Source organism: Nestor notabilis, unplaced genomic scaffold (genome assembly GCF_000696875.1).
Source record: "Nestor notabilis isolate BGI_N333 unplaced genomic scaffold, ASM69687v1 scaffold4696, whole genome shotgun sequence".
In the NCBI taxonomy this organism is placed as follows: Eukaryota; Metazoa; Chordata; class Aves; order Psittaciformes; family Psittacidae; genus Nestor; species Nestor notabilis.
This window is the reverse complement of record NW_009933167.1, coordinates 1-24,864: the sequence shown is the minus strand read 5'-3', so window position 1 is coordinate 24,864 and position 24,864 is coordinate 1. Positions and strand designations below refer to the sequence as shown.

At 39.3% G+C, this 24,864-nt stretch overlaps 2 protein-coding genes across 2 annotated transcripts; one reads left to right on the top strand and one right to left on the bottom strand.

The window, feature by feature from the left end:
* Window positions 1–1,886: 1,886 nt before the first annotated feature.
* Window positions 1,887–11,650, top strand: PLCXD1 (phosphatidylinositol-specific phospholipase C, X domain containing 1; the record flags this gene model as incomplete). The annotated part of the gene is made up of 5 exons (XM_010016735.1): window positions 1,887–2,023; window positions 5,092–5,220; window positions 6,538–6,693; window positions 9,958–10,141; window positions 11,355–11,650. Coding segments are annotated over 5 exons (902 nt in total), but the record flags the coding sequence as incomplete, so codon positions are not given.
* Window positions 11,651–13,777: 2,127 nt separating this feature from the next.
* GTPBP6 (GTP binding protein 6 (putative)) lies at window positions 13,778–22,279 on the bottom strand (the record flags this gene model as incomplete). The annotated part of the gene is made up of 9 exons (XM_010016734.1): window positions 13,778–14,109; window positions 14,563–14,715; window positions 15,027–15,175; window positions 16,405–16,613; window positions 18,276–18,434; window positions 18,874–18,944; window positions 19,664–19,794; window positions 21,648–21,718; window positions 22,142–22,279. Coding segments are annotated over 9 exons (1,223 nt in total), but the record flags the coding sequence as incomplete, so codon positions are not given.
* Window positions 22,280–24,864: the final 2,585 nt, after the last annotated feature.

The window sequence follows — 24,864 nt, the reverse complement described above, 5'->3', positions numbered from 1 at the left end:
CCATTCTATGATTCTATGATTCTATGACTTTTACAGAGCATTGCAGGCTATTAGCTTGGGAGATTTTGGTGTCTGTCCAGTTGAACTACAAAACTGGTCTAGGCCAGGTCAGAACAAAAGCACATCAAGAGCAACCAGGTCAAGGCAGCTCTGTCAGGTTTTCAGAGGGAACAATGACTGGGGGAATTCCAGTTTGGAAGTGGAAGCTTATCTCAGATAGAGAAGACAACAAGGCATGCAAGAAATGTGAGAGAGTGCATTCTGAAAGCGTGATGAGGAGACAGAGGCAAGTGTCAATAAATAGTATTGTATTTGCACCAGGTTCAGCACAGTGCTGCTGGGGAGATGTTACTTCAAGCTCTGAAGCTACCTGGTTTGGTGCTAGCTCACTATCTTTGCACTGTATTTGTTCTGTCATGGATATACCCATCTTCCTCTTGTTACTCTAACTCACTGACACCACAAGAAGACTCCCAAATAAAGGTTTACTATCTGTTTGCTGATTGGCATCAGTAGATGCAACACCCATTGATGGAATCCTGTTTGCTTCTCTCAGACTTGGATTTGGTCCATGGGTATTTAATGGTTTGACTCTTACATCTTGTAAGACAAACTTCCTTGATTGCACGCCCTCATTATTGACCTTCCATCGGCAGTGAGCTTGATTTGGGTGTTTAAAGCAGGAAAATAGACAGAAACATGATGTTAAAAAGTGAAAAAAACCCCCCACCAACTGAGACATTAAACTATTATTGACAATTATTTCTTTATTTCAAATTCAATCTTATCCTTTTTCTTTGGCAAGTAGAAATATTGCCATTGGTACTGGTAAGACTGACCATTCAAGAAGGTAGTTCCTAGCAACAGTGAATAATTCACTTGACAGAAGACTTAAAATCAAAATGATTTGCCAATTTCTAGCAGATACTCTGTAAAGATCCAGTGAGTCATTTTGCTGAGTTATTAGCTTTTCTTATTGATGCTTTATAAAACTAAAAGAAATAATGGAATAGAAAAAGCTAGGTCAATCACGGGTTGCCTGTCCTAGAGAAATTGTGAACTGTAGCAGGTTTTCATTTAAACATGATGGAAGAGAGATGTCAGATTTATTAAGACTTCAAAGAAGTCAATTATTTGGGCAGGCTGTACTTGGCTCTGATGCTTAATGTGCCCCCATGTAATTCCCTGTGCTGGAAAGAGTCGGATAATTTTTGAAGTCCATAAAAATTGGACCTTGTTTGCCTATCACACATAGACTTGGATTTGCCTCTGAAATCTTCAAGTGCCCATCTCTTATGTTGTTTCTGTAGGGGATGTGGGTATTTAGTTCAGGAGTGCATTTTTACTAGAAATTTAAGATAGAAATTCTTAAAGTGCCAAGTTAGGAGTTGGTCCAGTCAAAGGTAAGAAGATGAATTTCTGCTTTCAGTCATGTTTTCCTGTGCAGACATGATAGTATTTGGGGTATGAAATCTGCATTTGGATAACTGAAAACAGGAGTAATTCTAGACAAATTCAGCCTTCAGCTATGTATGCTTTGAAAAAAGTGGGTTTTCACATCAAGATAATTATGTCAGTGGAAGATTCTACTTGAAACAGGCCATTTTATTGTGGTTTGAGACAAAAAACAATGTGTAGTTTAGATGGGGACTGCTTTATTGCTTTCCCTTCACAAGGATTTCACACTAATCTTACTAATGTCAGGTGAGCAATCTCTGTAGAAGAGCCCATGTTTTTCTCATAACTACGTGGATTTCTCAGGCAATATAGGTGTGTGATTTGGAAATGGGGTCAGGTCAGGTGTGCACACACAGTGTAACGATGTGTTGTGGTTTTGAGTAGTTAAGAAATGATATTTTCTGTACATTTATTTTTGTATTCTACAGGGAGTCATGACACCATGACCTACTGCTTGGATAAAAACTCTGCTGTTAGTGGCAATGAATCGAAGCTGGTGAAGTTTTTAAGCAAGTGTATACCCTGCGTTGTGCACCCTGTTATCATGAAGTGGTCTACAACACAGGTAACTTGTCTAACGTCATGTGGTGCTGCAGTGCTGAGAATGGTCATGCTTAATGACCACAGTGAAAGAATAGCAGTGAAAGAATAGCTTGCTGTCCAGAAACCTGTGCTCTGATGAGATACTGTGCCTGGGTATTGTGGTTTAACCCCAGCTGGCAACTAAGTCCCACACAGCCCCTGGTGGGATGGGGGAGTGAATCAGAAGTACAAAAGTGAAAAAACTAGTGGGTTGAGATAAAGACAGTTTAATGGATAAAGCAAAAGCCACACGCACAACGGTTACTTGGGAAGACAAATGCTATCACTCTGAATGTCACCGATTTCCTCCTTCTTCTCCCAGCTTTATGTGCTGAGCATGTCTCCCTAAGGTCGACATACCCCTTGCGTCAGTTGGGGTCAGCTGTCCCGGCTGTGCCCCCTCCCAGCTCCTTGTGCACCCCCAGCCTGCTCACTGGTGGGGTGAGGAGCAGAAAGGGCCTTGACTCTGTGTAAGTGCTGCTCAGCAGTAATGAAAACATCCCTGTGTCATCAACACTGTTTCCAGCACAAACCCAAAACACAGCCCCATAACAGCTACTATGGAGAAAATTAACTCTATCCCAGCCAAAACCAGCACAATGGGGTCTGAGGTAGGTGCCATACATACCAGATCTTTTGTGGGGAAAAAGCATGTAGGTGAGGCAGGAATAATACATAGACAAAGATGTTGCTTAAAGCTGACCAGTTGGTACTAGAGACTAATCTTTTCCACATGTTTATTGTTACAAGTCACATTTACTATTACTATAATCGAAAGACATTTTTCTCTTGCACTTTTTCAGAAGGTAATGCTTGTCATTTTTAATGTCACTGCTGTGAGAGATGTCAGTTGTTTTCCCCATCTGTATCATGTAAATATTTTATCCAGCAGAAGAGACGAGTCTTGTGGAAGGGAATTTTTTTTTAAGATTTAAGAGAATGAAGGTGTGATCCCTCATATAAAGTTTAGTTAATTTTTTAAAATGTCTAAATATTAAGCTACTAGTTATCTCCTTGCCTCTCACAAATGTGGAAATTGGAGATCATAATTTAAGTGAGAGCTTTTGAAGGTTTTTCTAAAGAACAGACCTCCCTGGCATCAAAGAGGTACCAAAAATCTCTTAACTTTTGTTCTTATTGAAGGAATAGTTCATTACTAGGCAATTAAAACTGAATAATAATAGTTATGCCTAGGCTTCTTTTGTTGTGTTTGAGCAGCCTGGGCAAATTGGAGTCTTAAACAGTACCAGATATGGAATAAGTAATGGCAGTGATGAGCTGATGTGGAAAGGCCCTCGCTTAGCACAGTGCCTTGAATTGAGCTGCTTCTTGCTTTACCCAGTGAAAGATTTATATACCTCTGGACTTGTGGATTGCTGGCCACTGAAGTGACCCTGTTGGTGACAAACAAGCTCCTTGCATCGTTATAGTCATTTTGTGGGTTGAAACCAGAGTGCTGAGCAGGAAGTGGCCCGTTGCTGATGGGAAAGAGGGACGGGTGCAGTCCCACCCCTCCTTATCTCTGGGGTGCTTGCGTTATCTTTCTGAGGAGGTGACTCCACCCGTTGGCATCCAGAGCAGACATCAAGAAGCCCTGTGATGGTAGGACCCGTAGTTCCTGGATGGCACAGTGCCTAGCAGGCAGTGCCTGGCTTGAGCCCTGGCTGTTATGGGTGTCAGTCTAGAGGTCCAAATCCTTCCTGTGCAATGGCTGATGTCAGGTGTGTAACTTCAGCTCATGTCCTGGATGTCTGGTGTGAGACTGCAGCACTGAACGCTGTTGTTCTCAAGGCTTCCTCTGAAATTTTGCCCTGCAGGGACAGTGTTCGCACTAATTCAGTATCCAAACCCAGATGACTAATTAGAGAGCCAAATTTGTCTAGTTTTCCCATGCAGTCAACAGAAAGAAATTAATTCAAAGAGCAGTTCAGAGCATCTATTTCATCTCGTGCTCTTTCCTGCCACAAAGGCTATAGATGACCTACAGCCATATACACTCCTATCTCCAACAAGCAAAGATGGGGCTTGGGCATGGATCACTCCTGCAATTGCTTCAGCCTGGTGGAGAAGGCACAGAGGGAGCTGTTGGCCTGAGCCATTGTACCACCTGCACCTTGAGGCATGTAGGGCTGGGAAACAGCTCAGGCACAGCTTGGGGGAGACAAAATTCCTGTCCTTAGAACAGAAAGTTAGTTGGTTGACGATGGTATGTGTCTTAATCTCTGCCTTCACCCTAAAGCTACAAACGTGTTATTCAGGTGCAATGCCTTGTGTTGATTTAGCTCTTGTTGAATTCTTTCTGACTTAAATCAGTACTATGCATGCTTTCTGAAAGCTGAAAGTGTTGTCCATAACAGGTTGAACTGAGACAAATTAGTGTTTGAATGTATTTAATTAAATTGATTCTATTTTCTTATTCAAAGATAGCCTTGGTACAGGTAAGAGACATACCATTTGGGATTTTTTGCCCAGAAACTCATCTTTATCACCTGTTCCATTAAGGTCTCAAATCCAGTAGAAGAGATCTGAGGGAAGTGGAAATAGAGGAGGACCTCTGTTCTGTGGGAATCCTACAGGTTAATTCAAACTTTACCTTGAAAAAGAACAATAGCCAGTATTTTTTTCTATTTTTGTTTTTCTTTCTGTTGAGGATGAATGAGCTCCACAGAGACAACCATGGTAAAGTCTTTGATCTAGTAAAATAAATACAGCCTTTTTAAGGTGCTGATCCTGCAGTTTTTGTTCATACGAATAGTCTTGTGAAGAGCGATTGTGTATTTACACACAGGTTAATGGATCTTTAACATTCAGAACAGTTTCAGAGGTCTGAAACTAATCTAATCTGCAATTGCAGGGAAATTGGGATCCCTCTTGTCAGAGAGTAAAATACTTCAAATCTGGGTCTTGGTGCCATATTGTACCGTTTTAAACATGAAAGACCTCTGAAAAATGTTACAGTGATAGCTTTGTAGACCTTTTTCAGCTTTCTAAACTAAAGAAGCAAATATCCTCCAAGCTCTCAGGACCTTTGTCTTCTGTTTCACCTTGCAGGTACTGACAGTGACAGAGCAACTTGAGGCTGGAGTTAGATATCTGGATTTCAGGATTGCCCACAAGCCTAATGATCCATCTATGAATTTGTACTTTGTGCATATGGTTTACACAACTGTTACTGTACAGGTATTGTCCTTACCTTTGGTCTGACTACAAAACCAGGGCTGTTCCTTTTACTTAAGAGCCATCATAATCTGAAAATGCTGGCCCAAGGTTATCCAAGTAGGTTATTTGTTTTCTTAATGTGTGGACTTCAAACCAGAGAAAATCAGCAGGGCTAGAGGCTAGTTTCAGTAGCTTTAAGTGAGACTGGAGCATCAATCAATTCCTCCTCCTCAAAACAGAGTTGCTGTGCCTTGCTCTGCACTGTTTAGCCCCTGCCAAGTGCCTGATGTTTCTGGGGTTTATCGTATCTTGTCCCAGGATGCTACCCAGAACAATCCTATTTCCCCAGTAAGGAGAGAAGTTATTAAAGAGAAGAAGGTATTAAGAACCTAATAAAATCACATAAACACGTTTGTTTTGGTTTTTTTTTCCTGAGGAAAAAGTATTTCGCTGAGAGACAGAGAGGCTCAGGTCTGGATCCTATGATCAAATTACTGTCAACTGCTATGTAGAAACCACTGTGCGTTGCTCTTTGCTTGTGTTCTGTCACCGTGGAGTAGTTTACATCTTCCTTCTGTTTGCTGGGACCTGTACAGCCAGGCACAGCCAGCTAATGCAGCTTTTCATTTGCAGACTAACTGGCTAAACTTCAGTTTCATTGAGATTTCATGGTGACTGACATGCTCATGTAAACAGTTAAATGTAATGCCTGACTACCCTGCCAGTTATACATGGTCTTCAAGAATCTGTCATTGCCCATAAATAAATGGGGGAAAAGAGTCCTGTTATGTTTAAGCAAGCACAGAACCTTTCCCTGTTGTGAGTTTGCCATTAATATGTTGTTTGTTCTTAAAGAAAGTTGGGGAGATGGGTTTACTGCTAATCTGCCTCTAGGCAGTAAGATGATATCAGCATGATTAGTAGGATTCATAGAGTCACAGAATGGCTTGGGTTAGAAGGGACCTTAAAGATCATTTATTTCCGACCCTTTGCCATGGGCAGGGACACCTTCCACTAGACCAGGTTGCTCAAATCTACTTCCAACATGGCCTTGAACACTTAATTCTTGGAAATTACCAAAATACAAAGCTGTAAAGCGAAGTGTTCTAGAACCACATCCTGAGCAAACTGGCACAGACCTGCAGAAAGTAGGTTTTCCTGGGGTGCATCTCTCTGGACCACCTTGTGGGTACCTGGATGGCCATCTTCCAGAAACCAACACTGTTTTTCATTATTGTGATTGTGAGTCTGCCCCACCATCAATGCTCTATTGGTTTTACTTCCTTTCTCCTGCATAGCACAGATGATTTTCTAAGTTGCTGTGACTCTCTCTTGTAGGATATTCTGTGGGAAGTGTTAAGGTGGTTGGAAACTCATCCTCAGGAAATTGTTATCTTAGCCTGCAGGAATTTTGATGGATTAACCAAGAAACTACATTGTAGTCTAATTGCCTGGATAAAAGAGATTTTCCAGTGTAAACTGTGCCCCAGAGATGTAAGTATGAGATCTTTTTTTTTTTCTCTTTTTTTTAAGAATGATACATTACAGTGAGATCTTCGATTCCAGAATTTACATCTATTCTACTTCCACTGTATTTTTAACCGAGGAAAAGTAACATTTGCTGCGTCAGAGGTGTGTGTGTGTTATAAGTATAGTCTATGTTATATTTGCTGAATTTAAAGAATCCTTTTTCTGCCTTTTCACAGCAACAATTGTAAATTACTTTTTTATGCTATTTATAATAGTTTCGGTTGGAAGTGACCTCTGGAGGTTATTTAGTTCAACCCCACCATGCAAATCAGGAATGACCTCAAAGTTACACTGGGCTGTGTCCTGTTCATTCCTGCATATCTCTGAGGGTGGAGATTCTGCAACCTTTCTATGCAACCTAGTTCAGCATTTGACCACTCTCACAGTAAATGTGTTTTCCTTACCTATCTGATCAGAATCTCTCTTGCTGCAACCTGCGCCTGCTGACTTTTATCCTTTTGCTATGCACATCTGAGGAGTCTTCTCTACATCTGCCCATTAGGCATTTGCAAACAGCTGCAAGGCCTGTCCACGGTCTTCTCTTCTGCGTGCTGAACAGACCCAGCTCTCTCAGCCTCTGCTCGCTCTGGTTGCATGTGGCTGGACTCACTCCAGTGTGTCAGTGACTTCTTTGTACCGGGGAAGCTGCAGCTGGACACGGTGCTTGAGATGCAATCCAACAACTGGTGGATAGAGGGGAAGAACCTAATCTCTTGACTTGCTGCCTGTGCCTTTACTAATACAGCCCAGTTTGCAGATCTCTTTTTGCTACATGGGTATGCTTGCTGGCTCAATGTTCAGCTCAGTGTTCGCTAGGACCTCCAGGTCCTTTTCTGCGAAGCAGGTTTCTGGTCAGCTTTCCCCAGTCTGTCCTGTTGCTTGGGGCTAGTCCTGCCTGAGCACAGGACATTTGCCTTTGTTGAGCTTCATGAGGTTTCTGTCAGCCCTGTTGAGGTCCCTCTTAATAGCATCTCTGCCCTCAGTGCATATCTGGTGGCACTGACTTTCAGGAACATGAGCTGGAGCTGACCTTCCTAGCCTAATATGCTTTCAGTCACCTAAACCTCCAGAAAAGCCTTATTTTAAATAATTAGAAATTATTTGATTGCTAAATGTTAGAAGTTGAGATTTTTAGCTGCCTCTTTTTTTACAAGGTATGGGAGCTTTTAGTAGTTAAACAATTAACATTTCAAAGATGCATAGGAACAGAGGGTTTCCTCTGGAGATGTGAGGGGTACAGGATAATGATGACCCTGTTTGCGATTCGAATTCAGCCTTTGAAGCTGGTGTATAAGTAACGGGTGAGTATTACCATTTCAAAGCACTTTGTACAGTGGAGTTAAAATAGAACAATTTTCAGCAAAACTAGGGGATTCTGAATATTCAGGTCTCAGCTGAATAACTGAAGACCTGAGTGACACTGTTTTATTGTTTCCCCAAATAACTTGCCTGTGTAAGTTGCAGATGAGCAGAGAAGATGGTCAAATTTACTTTCAGAGACATGGCCAGCTCTTAAAAGGAAAACAAAGTTATTAATTGCAAAAGGGTTAAGCTGCTGACGGTAGTTTGTTGAATGAAGATGATGAACAAATGGTTTGAGATCACCTGACTGAAGAAAGAAGAGTTGTGTCCAGGGGGACGGAGGAAGGGCACTGGAGAAAGAAGAAGTCAAGTAGGAAACAGGAAGACTTTATTTCTATGCGGTCTGTGACTAGCACAATGGATCTCACCACTTTCTGGAAGTGATGCCATTGCTGGTTACGTAGCTGTGGGGCTTTTCAGGATCTGAATTCAGATTTAACATCAAATAACAAGTGCTTGCTTACTTACTCTAAAATAATCTGGTATCTACTGTCTTTCAAGGCTGCAACTCTGTCGTCGTACGGAAGTGTCCAAGCAACTGCTAAACAGGGGTCTGTATGTAGTACTGGCATAGGCCACAGCGTGACATTACATTGCATTTGTGATTTTAATTGCCTTAACTATTCAAGGTGTCTTCCTTTGATCTGGATTACTAGGGTTTAAAAATCCCTTGTTGGTAACATCTACAGTTTCATTTCTGCTTTGTTTGCAAAATAAGCACCTGTGCTCATGCACACATTTCTAGTACCTGTTTTTTTTTTTCTTTGCTCTTGTCCCACACCCTTTTTTTCCTTTTTTTTAAAAAAAATAAAGAGGTTCCAGCTTTAGAGAGGCACCTGGAGTAGAGCAGGGGCTTCCGTCAGCCATAGATCTTTGTAGTTTGAGTAGCTTGTGTCTTAATTCTGGAGTATTTTCTGACCTAATTGGGGCTTGCACTCTTTCTTCGATGAAGAGGGATTCCCATGTTCATTCAACCCTTGGCTCTCTTCAAAGATTTACATAAAACATTTTCAACTGCCTTTAGCTTTTATTTTAATTAATTACATAATTGGAACATCAAAAAGCCACTATTTCCTTTTCACAAGCAACAGACACAGCTTTTAACCACAAGATTCTTAAAAACCCTATACCTTAAATGTTGCTTTTGCAAATAAAACTAGTCAGAGGGCCTCCATTGTGTCTGATGTTAACTCTTGAGGATTGGAAAATGTAATTTCATACTGAAGTGTTTGAATTTAACAGATCTGTTTCAGCCCATCTGTCTGTCTGAGGTAGTTTCTGATTCAAGTCTTCCCCTCTCTCAATTCAAAATGTCTGGAGCATCCCAATTTCACAAACTTTCTACTCAGAGAAATCAGAATGAAGATATCTATCTCTTGCATTTAGCCTTCCCAAGTCTTAAGTAGTTCAATTTTCTTTCTCAGCTACAGCGACAGATTTGGATCTATATGGGGCATTTGACAAAACTATTCCTGCTTCTGTGTGTCTGTATTCCTAGAGCTAGGTGTAGGGCTTTGCTCCTCTCTTACCTCCTTTCACCAAATGGCCTGTGTCTTCTTCTCCCAACAAATTTTCGGCAGTGGTATGTGCACATGGAGATGGTTTCTTGTTACATGGGTGTAATATCTTCAGTTATGTACCTTACTGTGCTTGAATTGTTTGAGGAAAGGAGGAATCTGCTGAAGTTCTCAGGCTCCTATTGCCCCTGCAGCCTGCAACCCAGCCATTGACCTACTGGGTTGTACACTCAAAAGCTTTATTTGAACTGAATCTGTGCCTCCCTACCAAGGCAATGTCACATGTCAGTATTTGAACTTTGGGAACACTGCTGTGTTGTGACTTCAACCTGGGCATGGTTTCTCTTAGGTGGTGCCAACACTTAGGACCATGTGGCAGCATGGCCATCAGGTTATAGTCTCATATGAAGAGGACATGGAAGTGGAAGAGCACTGTGAGCTGTGGCCTGCAATCCCATACTGGTGGGGAAACAAAACGGCCACTCACGCTCTTATCCGGTTTTTAGAGCGCATGAAGCGGATGGGCCGCCCAGGTAGGCACAAGGAGTCGCTCAGGGGAAATAAGGGGCATGTACAGCAACACAAAACCAAACAGGAAGTTGGGCAATCATAGTGTTACGGGCAATAACCACTTTGTGCATGCTGTGTGCATGAGATGTGTCCATGTTGCTGAGTCCTCTCCCCACCCATGGACGAGTGCAATGTGCATCTTGGGTAGTGCAAATCACAGAATCACAGAATGGTTTGGGCTGGAAGGGACCTTAAGGATCATTCAGTTCCAACCCGCTTCCATGGGCAGGGACACCTTCCACTAGACCAGGTTGCTCAAAGCCCCGTCCAGCCTGACCTTGAACACTGCCAGGGATGGGGCAGCCACAGCTTCTCTGGGCAACCTGTGCCAGCGCCTCAGCACCCTCATAGTGAAGAATTTCTTCCTTGTATCTAGTCTACCCTTTTTCAGTTTAAAGCCATTGCACACGTGTATCAGTGTATGTACATACAGTTGTGGGAGCTGCTTCACTTGCGTAACCCTGTGAAAAGAAGCCCTCAGCACAGACCAGCTCACTGGTGCGGTCATGCCTGTCTCATGGGTAGGAGGCTGCTTCCTCAGTCCAGTGCTTGCTGCTTTAGGCAGTGCTGCTGATGAGGGAAATGCATCAAGGTAGCCGTGCTCTGAAAAGAACCCCCTACAAGAATGGCACGTGAAGGCTGTAGCTACATCAGGAAATGACAGTGCTCAAGCATGCTGGTGTAGTCTAAGCTGAAAGAAATCCAGTTTGTAACCTTTGATGCAACTCTGTGATGTGAACACATGGGATAATGAAGGGGAGAACTGCTTCACAGCCAAACACCCCAGCCAAAGGAAAACGCTTGTGTAGGCGTACCCCGTGTTCTCATCCCTCACAGGGGAAGGCTAAGCATTTGGAAGAACTCTTACAGAAACAAAGGAAATTTACAAAGAAGGAGATCCTTTAGTCTGCAATGATTAGCCTGGATAAATTTAGCTGAACTGGAATGGTTCAGTAACCCAGCTTGCTTCAGTAACTGTTTACTACAGCATGCAGTTGCAACAGGGGTAGACAATCCACTGGAACAGTTTTAGGGATATGAAGCAACACAGAGTGTGAAGCTACTATTTTAATGATACCCAGGGGAACAAGATCTGGAGTTAATGCAATGTCAAGCAATTTCTGTTCTACTCAAAGGAATATCTAATGTGTCACCTTCTGATTTTTTTTGTTTCAGAAAAATTCTTTGTAGCAGGGATTAACCTTACTGAAAATTTAAGGTATATTCTCCAACACCCATTTGGATCACTGAAGAAAATGACACTCCAGAGTCTTCCATGCTTGAAAATGTGGATAAAGCAGCAATATCCAGGACCACAAAAGGAATGTATTAACATCATTGCTGGAGACTTTATAGGAAACGATGATTTTGTCAAAGATGTGATAGAACTTAACACAAAAATTAATCCTTCATTACCCTGTCAAAGGAAAGGAGCTCCAACAAGTAGCATTTCATTCTCAGATTCTTTGTGAAAAGCTGAAAAGGCTTTGTCTGCATTTAATGTGTCCTGGTTCAAACATCCTAGATCCCATAAAGGTCCAGTTAACTTAAACCAGGGATATTGTAATGGCTCAGTAAGAAAAGCACTCCCACCATCATCAGGGTTTCAAGGCTTTTTCACAGAAAAGAGAGCAGGCAGACCTTGCTGAAGTCACTAGAGAACTATGGTATAGGTATAATTTACCTGGAAGCGCTTAGATTCTGTAGCAGTTGGCAATATTGAAAGTCCTGGGAACTTAATCTTATTTTATTTACATACGAGCAGAGAAGAAGAATATTTCAGTAGCTGCATGAATTGTTTTGTGATAAGATTTTATCTTTCTTATAATTGTAAAGAAATTCTGCACTACTTGCAACCCAAACTCTGTCTTTTATATGAGTCTGAAACTGACTTGTCTATTTTCATAGTTTGTGTTAAATATACAAAAGGAACAATTTAAAAATATTTTTGATTTATCAAAGATGCTGTATTGACTATCCTAGTTGACATATTTTTATATAGAAACCATTGGAAATCTAGAAGCTGTTGTTTTGTGCTGGTATCAGTTGAGCCCCTTTACCAACAGGGTAGTCACAAAATAATTTTTAAGAGGTATGTGTATTCAAACACTCTTTCTATCACCTATGCCAGTTCTGCAGTGATACAGATACCAAAACTAGACCCCTACACAGTTTCATCTGTGGTAATGAAGTATGTTTTATTAGGTGTAGCCAAAATATGCCTTACATTGAAAATAAACACGTAAGAAACAAATTCCTTATCTAAACTCAGTCTGCTCTAGAAACACATATTCTTGGCTTCTGTCATGCTCATTTGGGGTTTCACACCTGGGCTTTTATTTGTGTATTTTAATAGCTCTATAATTAATTTTCCTCTCAATAAGTAGCTTTTGCTTGTGTAAAAATCGAGGGGTTTATGCTGTTTGCCATTGCATATTAATCCAATTTTTCTAATTTTTTAAATGAACTGTGCAATAGATAATTGTGAAAGTTAAGAGAAATGGCAAGCATCGGGACTAAAACAAAAACAGGCACTGTGTAAAGTTTGCTGTGCAGCTTTATCAATATACCTCACTTTTTAGATGCACTTTATATGCAAAAAGCTGAGTTCAAATATCTGGCAAGATGTTAATGTTTGTGAAAGTTTTAAATCTACTGCTATTTGACATCTGTTGAAACTCACCATAGACTTTTCAGCATGATAGGCTGAGAAGATGCTACCTCCTCACACAATGTCTTGCAATTGCAGAATACGTATCAGTAAAAACCCCTAAACATTCCATTTATAAAGACTTTTTAAATGCTTTTTATCCTTGTTCCTTACCTCTGTGTACTTCATACTGAACGTTCTTTCAGTTCTGATTTTGAGTCACAACCTGCATGAAGTGTTCTGTTACATGTACTCAGAATGTTTTTCTGCCTATCTATCTTTTGTACTCTCAAGTGACTTGTTACTCTATCTAATAAAACCTGATCTCTCTGTAATATGGACTGAAATAATTTTGCTTCTCCTTTCTGTGATACTGATTGTTTTATTGACTCCCAGTAGTAATTCATAACTCAGGTAATGGATCAGTATGTTTTTTTCCTTTGTGAAATGATTTCACACAAAATCTGTAGTTTGCTGTAGCTTACATGTTTGCTCTAAGAACTGACACAGTAATAGCTATTGTGGATAAATTACTGTAGGCAAGAAAACTGTATGGGTAAAAGATGCTCACAGCTAACTTTATTGCTTAAATATACAAATGCATGTTTTTTTTGCTTCACTGCAATATGACATGGCAGTTAGTCATTTTACTTAGCTTCATGCATTCTACCTGAATACATACTGATCATTTATATGCAGACAGCAACATTTTGTTCAGCAACTTTCCTCTTCCAATGACCATCCAAGACACCTTAACTATAATAAATATTATTTTATTTGGAAAAAAATAAGGTAAAAAGCTTTGTTTATATTATATAAGAAACTTGGTGCTTTTCTGAAGGTTAATTCAGACGCCATACAATGATTTCCGTGTAGTTGGAGGTCCACAACTTACAGCCAACAGCTGTTTTAACATTAAAAATTTAGTGCTGTCCTTGCACTTACTGAGAGAATGAAGCTCAAAGTTCTCACTGTTTCCAAACAGAAGTTTTCTGAAACAGTGTCCATTTCTAAAATGCATCAAAAATATCAACTGGAGAAGGAATACACTCTTCAACACCCAGACTAACAGGTAATTGACGTAATTTCACATCTTCTTAATGAGATCAGTTTCTTTTCCTAGAAAATGGGATGCAGTTTCATGGCATATAGATCTTACTGTTGGGAAAGAGGTTTTTGTATTTGCCAAAAGCAGAATTGCCGATTATCACCTTCACCTTGGCTGTGCCATCTTCAGGCATCACTTCTACTTCCTGAACTGTTGCTTCCTTATAGAGCCAACTGTAACAGTAAAAGTGTATTAGCATCTTAAAGGTATGACACACTGCATAGAATGTGATCTTTATTTTAGGTCAGTGTGTTGTAACCTAGCTAATGTAACGCTTTAAAAGCTGAAGTGCTTCACTTCTCATTTGCTACTTGCTGTTTGGAAATAGGGTATAGTGTTTTCATAAACCTTTCAAATTCGTGTTTTTCTCAGCACTCTGACTCCAGGACCAGTGGCATGGTCTTTCAGGAAGTGTGTTTTATCATACCAACACACAGACCTCTGAAGGACAGTTTCAGAAGCAGACTCCAGGGTGTCTAATGGGGATATTTTTTCTCTTTGATAATTGTCACTGTAATTCTTAATGCAGACTGAGATCAATATGGTATTATTTGGAAATTTTAAGACATGCAAGACTAAGAGTTTCACATTTCTCTAAGTCTTCCTTACAATTAAAAATTATTTACCTTAGCTGGGGTCCCTCTAAATTGATGTCAACTGTCAGAATCTTCTTCCCTGTTGCTGTCAAAATTTTTTTCTCTATTTCTTCTTTCAGCTCTTCTAAACCATGTCCATGTAGAGCAGAAATGGCTAATGCATTTTCTTCAGTGGGTTTATACCTTAAAAGTAACAATTGCACACAAGTTTGCTCATGAAGTTTAGTTCGTGAAAATATTCCAAGCATGCACAATTTAATCGTGCTACTTTATACTGGCACATTCCTACTGAGTCCACTTCTTGTATGACTCAAGTGATTTATTTCATGATTAAAGGATAATTAATTATCTTTTAAGACCATAGTTACATATGTAAAAGATTGAGAAACACTATTAAATGTGTTCATAAATGTGGGAGCTCTTTTCTAGACTAAGGATTAAAAATCTTTCAGAACATAAGAACTGTTTAAGTACACTTAGCATCTTCTGCTTACCTTTCTATCAAATCCACTTTGTTATGAACTTCTACCATTGAGTCCAATAAATGGCTGGGAAGATTAAGATTCTTCAGAACTGACAGAACGGTTGCTTTCTGGAGGATGGTTTCTGGATGGGTAATATCCCTCACATGAACTATAAGATCCTAGCAAGCATCAATATATAAGACAGTCACTTAATAAAACACATCAGTTACCAGGTTGTAGAGATTTTATACTATATACAACAACCCTAAAACAAACCTTGTCAATCAAGCTAGTTACAGAATTCAGATTTCAAATAATAACTGACCCATTTTTTCAAAGCTAAGGCTGTGTAACAATAAAGCTCAAAAATACTGGGGAAGGAAAAGAGTGAACTCGAAAATGGTTTTAGGAGTAATGGCTGAAAAAACTGTTTCAAAATGGGGGGGAAAACCCCCAAATAATTTGTAATTCTGTTTCTACACTCGAAATGCAGAAGATTATCCTGATCCTTAACTTCTGAGATAGTACTATTGCTGCTTCACTTAGAAAGCGTTATATAAAAGTTACCAGTTTCAAGTACATACACAATCATGTTTGCTGTGATAAAAACCAAGCAACCAAATTCAATATTTGCATTCACAGTGTTTCATCCTCTTTGCTAAGAAACTGCTTTAAACTTCTGCAAATCAGTGAGAAGTATATTTCATGCCTTCCTTTCATTTAACACTTCAAAATAAAAACCAAACAGGATAGTTGCAGACAGCTTTTGAAAATCCTATTATTACAGGATGAAGTCTAATTCTCAGCAGTATTCCAGCATGTAGCTACACCTGAATTTCATTTCCTTTGATGATGCATGCTTTTTGTTTAAATGTCTGTGTATGCAGCTTTACACTTTGCTATAACACAGGAAACTAACTTTAATGAGAAAATGATTGGAAAAGTGTATTTATGTTTATTACATGCTGCCTGCATCACATCACAATCACCCACTTACAGTGCCACAGGAAACCTGAAGTTAAAACCAGATCATTCCAGAGGCTTTATTTCATTTCTAACTCCTAAGAAAGCTAACGTCAAATTAGTCAGATGCAGTGTTTAGGTTTTCAGATATTTAATCAGCAAAGTCTAAGTTATAGGGTTTACATTAGTGGAGAAGGACACATACTCCAAAAAAACCCATTCTGAAATCTCTTCATATCTATCCGTTCTGCATAATTTCAAGTATGAGAAAATGGGCTTATGGTGAGATACCTCATTATCTTAGGAGCCTACTACTAGTCAGTCACATGCTTCACTAAGAACAGTACGCCAATTAACTTACCCTTTTTTTGAAGGGACAAGGATTATCTAAAAAGAAATTAATTTGATTTCTCAATAGTCAACTTTCTTATAGTCTGCTACTTACTGAGTAAACCACTTCTTCTAAGGTAGCTGAAAAGGACTCAACCAGATTGTGTGGAAGATCAGTCAGAAATCCAATGGTGTCAACATAAATAACTGCCATATGTGAGGGTAGATAGCCAGCATGGGCTGTAATATCAAGAGTGGCAAACAGCTGATCTCTGGGTTGAATTCCTGCTTCCCCAGTCAAAGCTTTGATCAAAGTAGTTTTTCCTAATTGAAGAAAAAAAGACAAGATTTTAGTGGCTTGTTTCAAGTAAAAATTTAATTTGCAAGGCTCAGGTGAGTTGTAGGATGTAACACACCTTTTCAGATCTCTTTAATTTAAATCTAGCCTGTACTTCCCTGGAGATGTTCAGGAGTCATCTGGATACAAACCTGAGTAATGTGCTCCAAGTGACCCTGCTTGAGCGTGTAGGTTGGACCAGATGTTCCCTGAGTGGTCCCTTCCAACCTCAACCATCCTGTGATTCTGTGATTAGTTATCTATATGATGTTACGAAATCCAAAGACAGTCTTAACTTTTGAAAATTGGAATTGGATTTAAAGCCACAACTGGAAGCTATGCTGTGAAATTACAAGATGATCAAAGACTGAACCGACCTTCAAAGTGACCTACCCACATTTCTCAACTCTCAGACTATTGAAGAGCACTGCCATGACAGCATTAGGAAGCATATGCTTACACACTCCTCAGTGCTTCTGTTGTCAAACAATTCAATATCTACCTGTTAAATCCAACAATAAGCAGAAGCACTAATAATACATAGCTTACTAGGTTTATGCTTTTATTGGGCATTTCCTCACGGACTTAATACTAGAGACATTTATTTAACTCAATAAATATTTCACAGAATTTAGTCATTAAAGAGCTCAGTATATACCCTGGTTGAAGTATTTCAATTATGTGTACTGTATTGTAATATATATATTTTTGAAACTTCAGTTTTAAAAGTATGGAATGGGTAATGGGTTCAAACTAAAACGGGAAGTTCACGTTAGATATAAGGAAGGAGTTCTTTACAGTGAGGGTGGTGATGTACTGGAACAGGTTGCCCAAAGAAGTGGTGAAGACTCCATCCCTGGCGGTGTTCAGGGCCACGCTGGACAGAGCCTTGGGTGACATGGTCTCATGTGAGGCATCCCTGCCCATGGCAGGGGGGTTGGAACTAGATGATCATAAGGTCCTTTCCAACCCAAACCATTATATGATTCTACGAATCTATGACGTAAAAATTAGTACAAGGTAGGTTTATTTTTATAAAGATGTTAAATAAGAAAATGAAATGGTCTTATGATAATGTAAGCTGAAAAAGTATCTAGTCCAAAGGCTATTTATGCCTTGTGTATGAAGCTATAAAAGAATAGAAAAAAACTTCAGCTTGATTGACATTCTTGTATGAGGAATCTCAGAACACCATACATCAATCGATGAAAAGCTACAGTGCTTCTTAAGCACGTTTCCCAATCAACTGCCAAGTCTGCTGAATCTTCGTCCTGTGCCTCAAGCCTTCACAGTGATCCAAGTACGAACACACTTTTCTCTACCCATTCTGACCAAGTAATAGAGATTCATATAAAGGGACACCGGCAGTACAATCTTCAGCACTATATATAAGATCTTTTTGGCACAATAGGCACTTGACATTTCTCCAAAACACATCTTCAAGACCAAAAAACCAAAAGAACTAACTACAAAAAGCATAATTTGCTTTCCTAACTATACCCTAATTGACACATATTCATTACACAATTTAAAAACTAATTAAAATACGAAGCCTATTCACACTGCAATGAGATTCTGGCTAGACATTCTTATTAAAAACTAGACAATGTAAGCTCTTTTGTGTTACCGTTTCACGAGTTTTTGCTTACCACAATTAGTATAGCCCATTACTGAGATAATTGGAAACTCGCGTTTTTTGCGTTGAGTTCTAAGTAAAGACCTTTTCCTCCTTAGTTTCTCCAGGGCATTCCTAATTTTAAGTTCTTTTTCTTTCAAGATACGATTTTGTGTCTCCATAAATGTTTCACCTGAAAAATACAAATGAATAATTGGCAGAACAGTCTACAATAGAAACAGTAAACCAAGTGATGTTGTGCATTTGGAAATCAGTAAGTTAGTGCTAGGGCATCTGAATCTATAAATAAACAACTAAAACTATGTATTCTTGCCTAAGAGTCAGAGTTACAACTGATTATTAAAATAGATGCTAAGCACTCTAGAATAACCATGTACACTTATAATAAACCCCTGTGGCAGCAAACAGTCTGTCCATGGCCACTTACTGAGCCAGTACAGACCAAAACTTTATTTTTTGAGTTACTTTCCAATAAATTTTCGTATGTTCACTTAATTAGATGCAGAACACAAACAGTTTTATCTCCTGGCCTTCTCCAAATGAAATAAGATGCAACGAATATTGTTTAAAGGCTATAGAGAAAATAAATCCTCTAATTCATGAGACTTTACCTGAGCCCATGACATATCTTGATCCACCTCTCTGCTGATCTAGCTGAGACACCTCATTTTTCAGATTTGACCTGGCAGTGGAGTAACAGTCAATTAGAAGCAATTTTCTTTAATTTAGTTATCCTAAAATGCCTAACAAATGTGAAGCAGTAGCAATATTCTAATAGTACAAACAAAACCACCAAATGACAGAGCTTTAAATAAAACCTGTTTGTGGTAAGAAGCCTGGCAACAGATTTCCAGATTTTCCTAGCTTCTCAATGTGGTTTGAAAAAGCGTGCAACTCTTTTAGCAAGTTATAATGGCTATTCTGAAATTTCAGAAAGCCAAAGATGCCCCTAATGCATTCACGCAACTCACACCAACTGCCATGTACAAATATTTCTATGCCACATAGTATAGAAATGTGGAAAATTCAGATACAAATTAATGCTTTTAATCTTCCTTGTTTATAGTTTTCCTTATTAAACCTATTAATATTATGTATGGGATACACATATCCAATTCCTAGATATTCTTGCAATCCATCTTCCACATTAGAGAGATCTCTTCCTAAGAAACATATTTTGTAAGATTATCCGTTAAACACTTTCTGGTTTTGCCTATCAGCAAAGCTTAAACAATACATGACAGCAAATATTTCTGTGCTCTAATCAATCATTGAGCATAGTATGCAAGCATTGAAACTGTTATTTTTCTTTATGGCACAGTATTACAAGTTTTGTTACTGTAAAGAAATAGTCACTAGAAGATGTGAATATGAGTACGTGATCTGCACAGCTCGAGGTACCTGAGAAGTGGAATTTCAGCCAGTGCTATCTGAAGTTTTGCTTCTTTGGTCAGGGCATTACAACGAAAAATGTGAAGTACAACCGTGTATCTGTCAAAGACTTTCACACCCCAGGCATCTTCTAGTTCTTTCTTTAGCCATGTAAGACAAAATAACCTAGATGTTTCCTGTCGCCCACATTATCAGTAGATCAATTCCTACATAGCACTACAGTTACAGTTAGCTGATGGACACTTGAACTTAGAGGATTTCAGGATTTCATTTCAATGGATGGGCAAGAATTATGAGCACACAAATGCAAAACTGGTTGACCATGAAGAAAGGTGATAAAGAAAGTTTAGAAGGAAGAACTTTATGTCTAGGCCTATCAAGAATCCTTCCACTGCCTTCAACAACCTTCTGACAACAGCTCTTAACAGCGTATCTCAGAATCAAGAATCTCAGTGGTTATGTCCTTGTAAAAAATAATTATGAAATGATGGAATAGGAAAGGATAGGAATAATATAGGAAAAAGAAAAAAAATAATTAAACAAACAAAAATTATAGAAAGCAAGGCAGAAAAATTACTCCTAAGCAGCTTTTCACAACACATTAAAAAACTCCAACCAATGAACCAAAACCCAAACAACCCCCTCCTCCCCTTTGCCCTAATTCAGCAAAAGACACTTAAAGTAGTGGTAGGACAAGGGGTAATGGGTTTAAACTTAAACAGGGGAACTTTAGGTTAGATCTAAGGAAGAAGTTCTTCACAGTGAGGGTGGTGAGGCACTGGAATGGGTTGCCCAAGGAAGTTGTGAATGCTCCAACCCTGGAGGTGTTCAAGGCCAGGCTGGACAGAGCCTTGGGTGACATAGTTTAGTGTGTGGTGTTCCTGCTCATGGCAGGGGGGTTGGAACTAGCTGATCTTAAGGTCCTTTCCAACCCTAACTGTTCTATGATTCTATGATTCTATGCTGTAGCTCCCCTCTGCTCTCTCTAAAATCTAGAATGCTTGTTCCACACACATTCTCAAACACTTTCTTGAATTAACCCCATTAAATTGCTCTTAAGATCTAGATTTGTGCAAGAAAAACTTTTTATCAAATGTAGTACTGCAAGAACACATACTATAAATTCGGGAATAACAACTAGGAAATTGAAATGAAATAGTTTCAACTTATATTTTATCAATAAATTGAAGTGCTTGAAATAACTATTTATTGCAGATATTTACCATCTCTCTTCATTTGATAACCAGGGAAGACATTAAAAACTACCAGCAAAGCATTACGTTTGCTTACAGATTTTGCATGCATTTTATACCAAGCATGATGCTGCATATGCAAAAAACCTAAGAAGTATTTATTTCAGTTTGTCTAAGCATTTAAAAGAGCATCTATAGTTTGTGCACCAGCTGTCTGACTGCTAGTGTTAAAAAAAAAAGTGAAGTATGCTCCTCCCCCCATCCATGTAAAGTATGGTTTCTATTCAAGGGTTATGAATGAAAGTTTAAATATTTGAAACATTTAAACATAAGCTTGCTCTGAATTTACACCTAATATTCAAAATACAGTAGAGTGTCCACAGAACTATGGGGAAATAAATACACTATCCATGTAACTATAGAAACTTGTGCATATAGCTAATCCAAAATGTTGACATTCTTCATAACAAAAGCTGGGCTATCACCTTCAATTTGTGACAAAAGACCCTGAGTAACTTTTCCAAAATTTTAAGTGGGGCCAGGAGTTCATGCAGGAGCAGAGTCTATACCAAATGGCTATTAGATTGCTGGAAAATTTCATGCACGAGACCTGGAAAGACATAAACATCTACCAGACAAATGTAAAAGGAATTAAGTTTCCTTTCAACAAAATTCAGTCCAGGTGGCTTCATGTATTACCACTTCCAAATTCAGTCATAACTGACCCTACTTTTTGTAAAATCAATAGCTTCTGAACAGTAGTGATTTAAAGAAAATTATTTTATATTCTACTTAATTACCTTTGTTAGTGAAGATATTCTTTCCACATTCAAGAAGACAGCTGTCACTTGGGGCAATTTTTTAATCTTTTCTAAAAGATGGATAACCATTGCAAAATACAGGGTTAAATGTCAGTTCTCTTTTTAAAATTCACAGAATACAAAACCATTTTGCACTGAGCAGAATGCTCATAAAATATCAAATGGCACCATGTTCTTTGCTCACAGAACAGTTTAACTGCAGTAGTTTAGTACTATGTCAAGAACAGCCGTGTTTCACTTGTGTCAATCACATGAACTCAGGGATTAAGTTGCCTCACGTTTTCAGTGATCACAGGTTAATTCTATTCTGTACTTGCTTTTGTAACCTTAAAAACATTCTTTGAAGCTTTCTGCAAACCTGCATGATGGATGAACATTCCCCCTCTCTTCAGCTTTCGTACCTATCTTTAAACAGCTCAACTGCAGAAACTTCCATTTAGAATGCTGCAGCACTGAAAAATTTCCATCCTTACCTGTTAAAACCTGGAAGTTTCCTTTGCCAAAAACGAATTTCTTGTCAGGATTTTTTGTAGGAATAATTATTTTATCTAAAACCGTCCAGTTCTGAAGGGTATCTACAAGAGCAACGGCTTCAGCAATCTGCAATTCAGCTTTAGGAATACAAAAAAGAAGAAAAAAAAACCCATTATATTTTTTATATAATATACTAACTTTGCTCAGATTTGCAATAACTATAGTATGTGCATAAACAGGGAAATTTAAAGAGTAAGCTACACCAAAATTCTACAAGGCTATTTATATTAACCTACTGCATAAGGAGCTAAATGTCTTGCCTCTAATCAGAGATGCAATTTTATCACACAAAGCATCTTTCTGCCAATACAGATTTTTTCTGTGGTTGTTGATCTAGGGGAATTTTTAACTGTATTGTCAGCAAAGAAATTACCAAGCTTTTTGCCTCAACAAGTGAAATAACTAACTAGCTGGAAAATAAATTCTGTTATTTTCAGATGAGCACAAACCCATGTGATTAATTCCTTTGTGCATTGTGGCAATATTTAAAGAATTACTAATATGGCATATCCTGCTGCTAACTTTACTGCTACTTTTTCATAAAGGACTTACACTGATTTATGACTTGATAAAGCCAGCAGATTCCTATCCTGTATTCTGGTTCATCAGTCACCTTAAAAAAGAACGCATCTACGTGGCAAAGCACTGATTTTTGAGGACTTTGTGAAACTGCAAACACTACATGGGCATATCTTGGAGGAGAACAAGCTGTCCACGAGCCAGTGATGTGCCTTTGTGGTCAAGGCCAGTATCTCTTGGGGTGCATTAGCAAAAGCATTGCCAGCAGGTTGAGCGAGGTAATCCTCTCCCTTTACTCTGCCCTGGGGAGGCCTCACCTGCAGTGCTGTGTCCAGTTCTGGGCTCCCCAACAAAAGAGAGACATGGAGCTCCTGAAGCAAGTCCAGTGAAGGGCTACTAGAATTATTTAGGGTCTCGAGCATCTTTCATGAGGGAACGCTGAGGGAGCTGGACCTGTTCATCCTAGAGAAGAGAAGGCTCAGGGGGGAATCTGACCAATGTGTGTTCATTGAGGGTTTCAAGAGGATGAGGCCAGACTCAGTGGTGCCAGGCGGTAAGACGAGAGGCAGTGGGCATAAACTAAAACACAGGAAATTCCACCTGAACATGAGGAAAAACGTTACTGTGAGGGTGACTGAGCATTGGAATAAATTGCCCAGAGACATTGTTCAGTCTCCTTCCCTAGAAATATTCAAGACCCAGTGCTGAGCAACGTGCTCTAGGTGACCTTGTTTGAGTAGGGAGGTTGTACCAGATGACCCCCGATGGTCCTTTCCAGCCTAAACCATTCTGTGATATCACATCAGCAGATCCAGTTTTGATTTCCCCCACTTTTCCTCTTTTTGTAACAATTTTCCAAGTTCCTCTAGATAGCAAAACCAAATCTATATATTAAATATGTTACCTTGGTCTAAAAGGTAATACATTTTCAAAGATAACCACAATCCTCTTTCTTCTCATATTGCTAGTGTTCCTTGTAAGATGCACAGATTTCCTGTTGTACCTGTGGTGTTTCAACAATCAGTCCAAACCATTTGTTCAGACTCTTCATCTGGAGGGCATAAATAAATGGAAACGGATCACTGCTATTCTTCTGCATGTCTGGACAGAAAGGTGCCTTCATATTTTATTTTTCAGTTGTAAAATGGGACTGCTTATGTAAATTTGAAAAGGTTACAACCTTTATTCTGCAACATGACAATTTGTTATGACTAGCAGCACTAAAAAAACTAAATGAGATTCAGGTTCATCACATAGTAAGTTGGAATACAACAATAAAGTATCATGTATAAACTGTCTATATACAAAAACCTAACTTGAGATGCTTAATCCTTTTCATTACAACTTTGTAATTAGAGAAGCATTTGGAGGAGCATACAGTTAATCATATATCTTAACTGTGCATGATTAATACCTATATATTAGATAGGTACAAGGATTTCTGAGAGAAAACCTAGGAAAACCTACTTTCTGCACATCTGTGCTGGTTTGCTCAGGATGTTCTAGCACACTTCACTTTACAGCTTTGTATTTTGATAATTTCCATTAATTAAGTGTTCAAGGCCAGATCGGACGTGGCTTTGAGCAACCGCTTCTAGTGGAAGGTGTCCCTGCCCATGGCAGGGGGGTTAGAACTAGATGATCTTTAAGGTCTCTTCCAACCCAAACCATTCTATGATGATGACATGAGAATATTCCTGCTCTACAGCCAACTTCTGCGTAAGCCTAAGATTGCACGACTTCTGCCTGCCTGGCCAGACAGCATGGCTGAGGTCTCAAGGCTATTAGCGTTCTGCTAAGGGGAAAATGAGCCTGTTCCCTTAAACAACCTTAACAGCCCATGCACGGAGTCCTTATGCTGTCCAAGCCCCAAAGCTAGCGTGATTTACAAGTCAAAGCACAGATCTGCCAACACTCACCAAGAGCGCAGTGTCTCTTAAAAAGTTATCCAAGAAGAAAACAGCCACCGAGACCTTTTATCTGAGTCTGCGTTTCGCTAGCTGACCCAGACAGCATTTCTGTTTTACCACTGCAATAACGGATTTACTTCACGCTACTGGTACTCATTCCCTACAAGTACTCCTGCGGGCCGCAGAGGTCTAGAACGGGAGAAAACCGAGAAGCGGCGCGGCTGGCTGGGGGG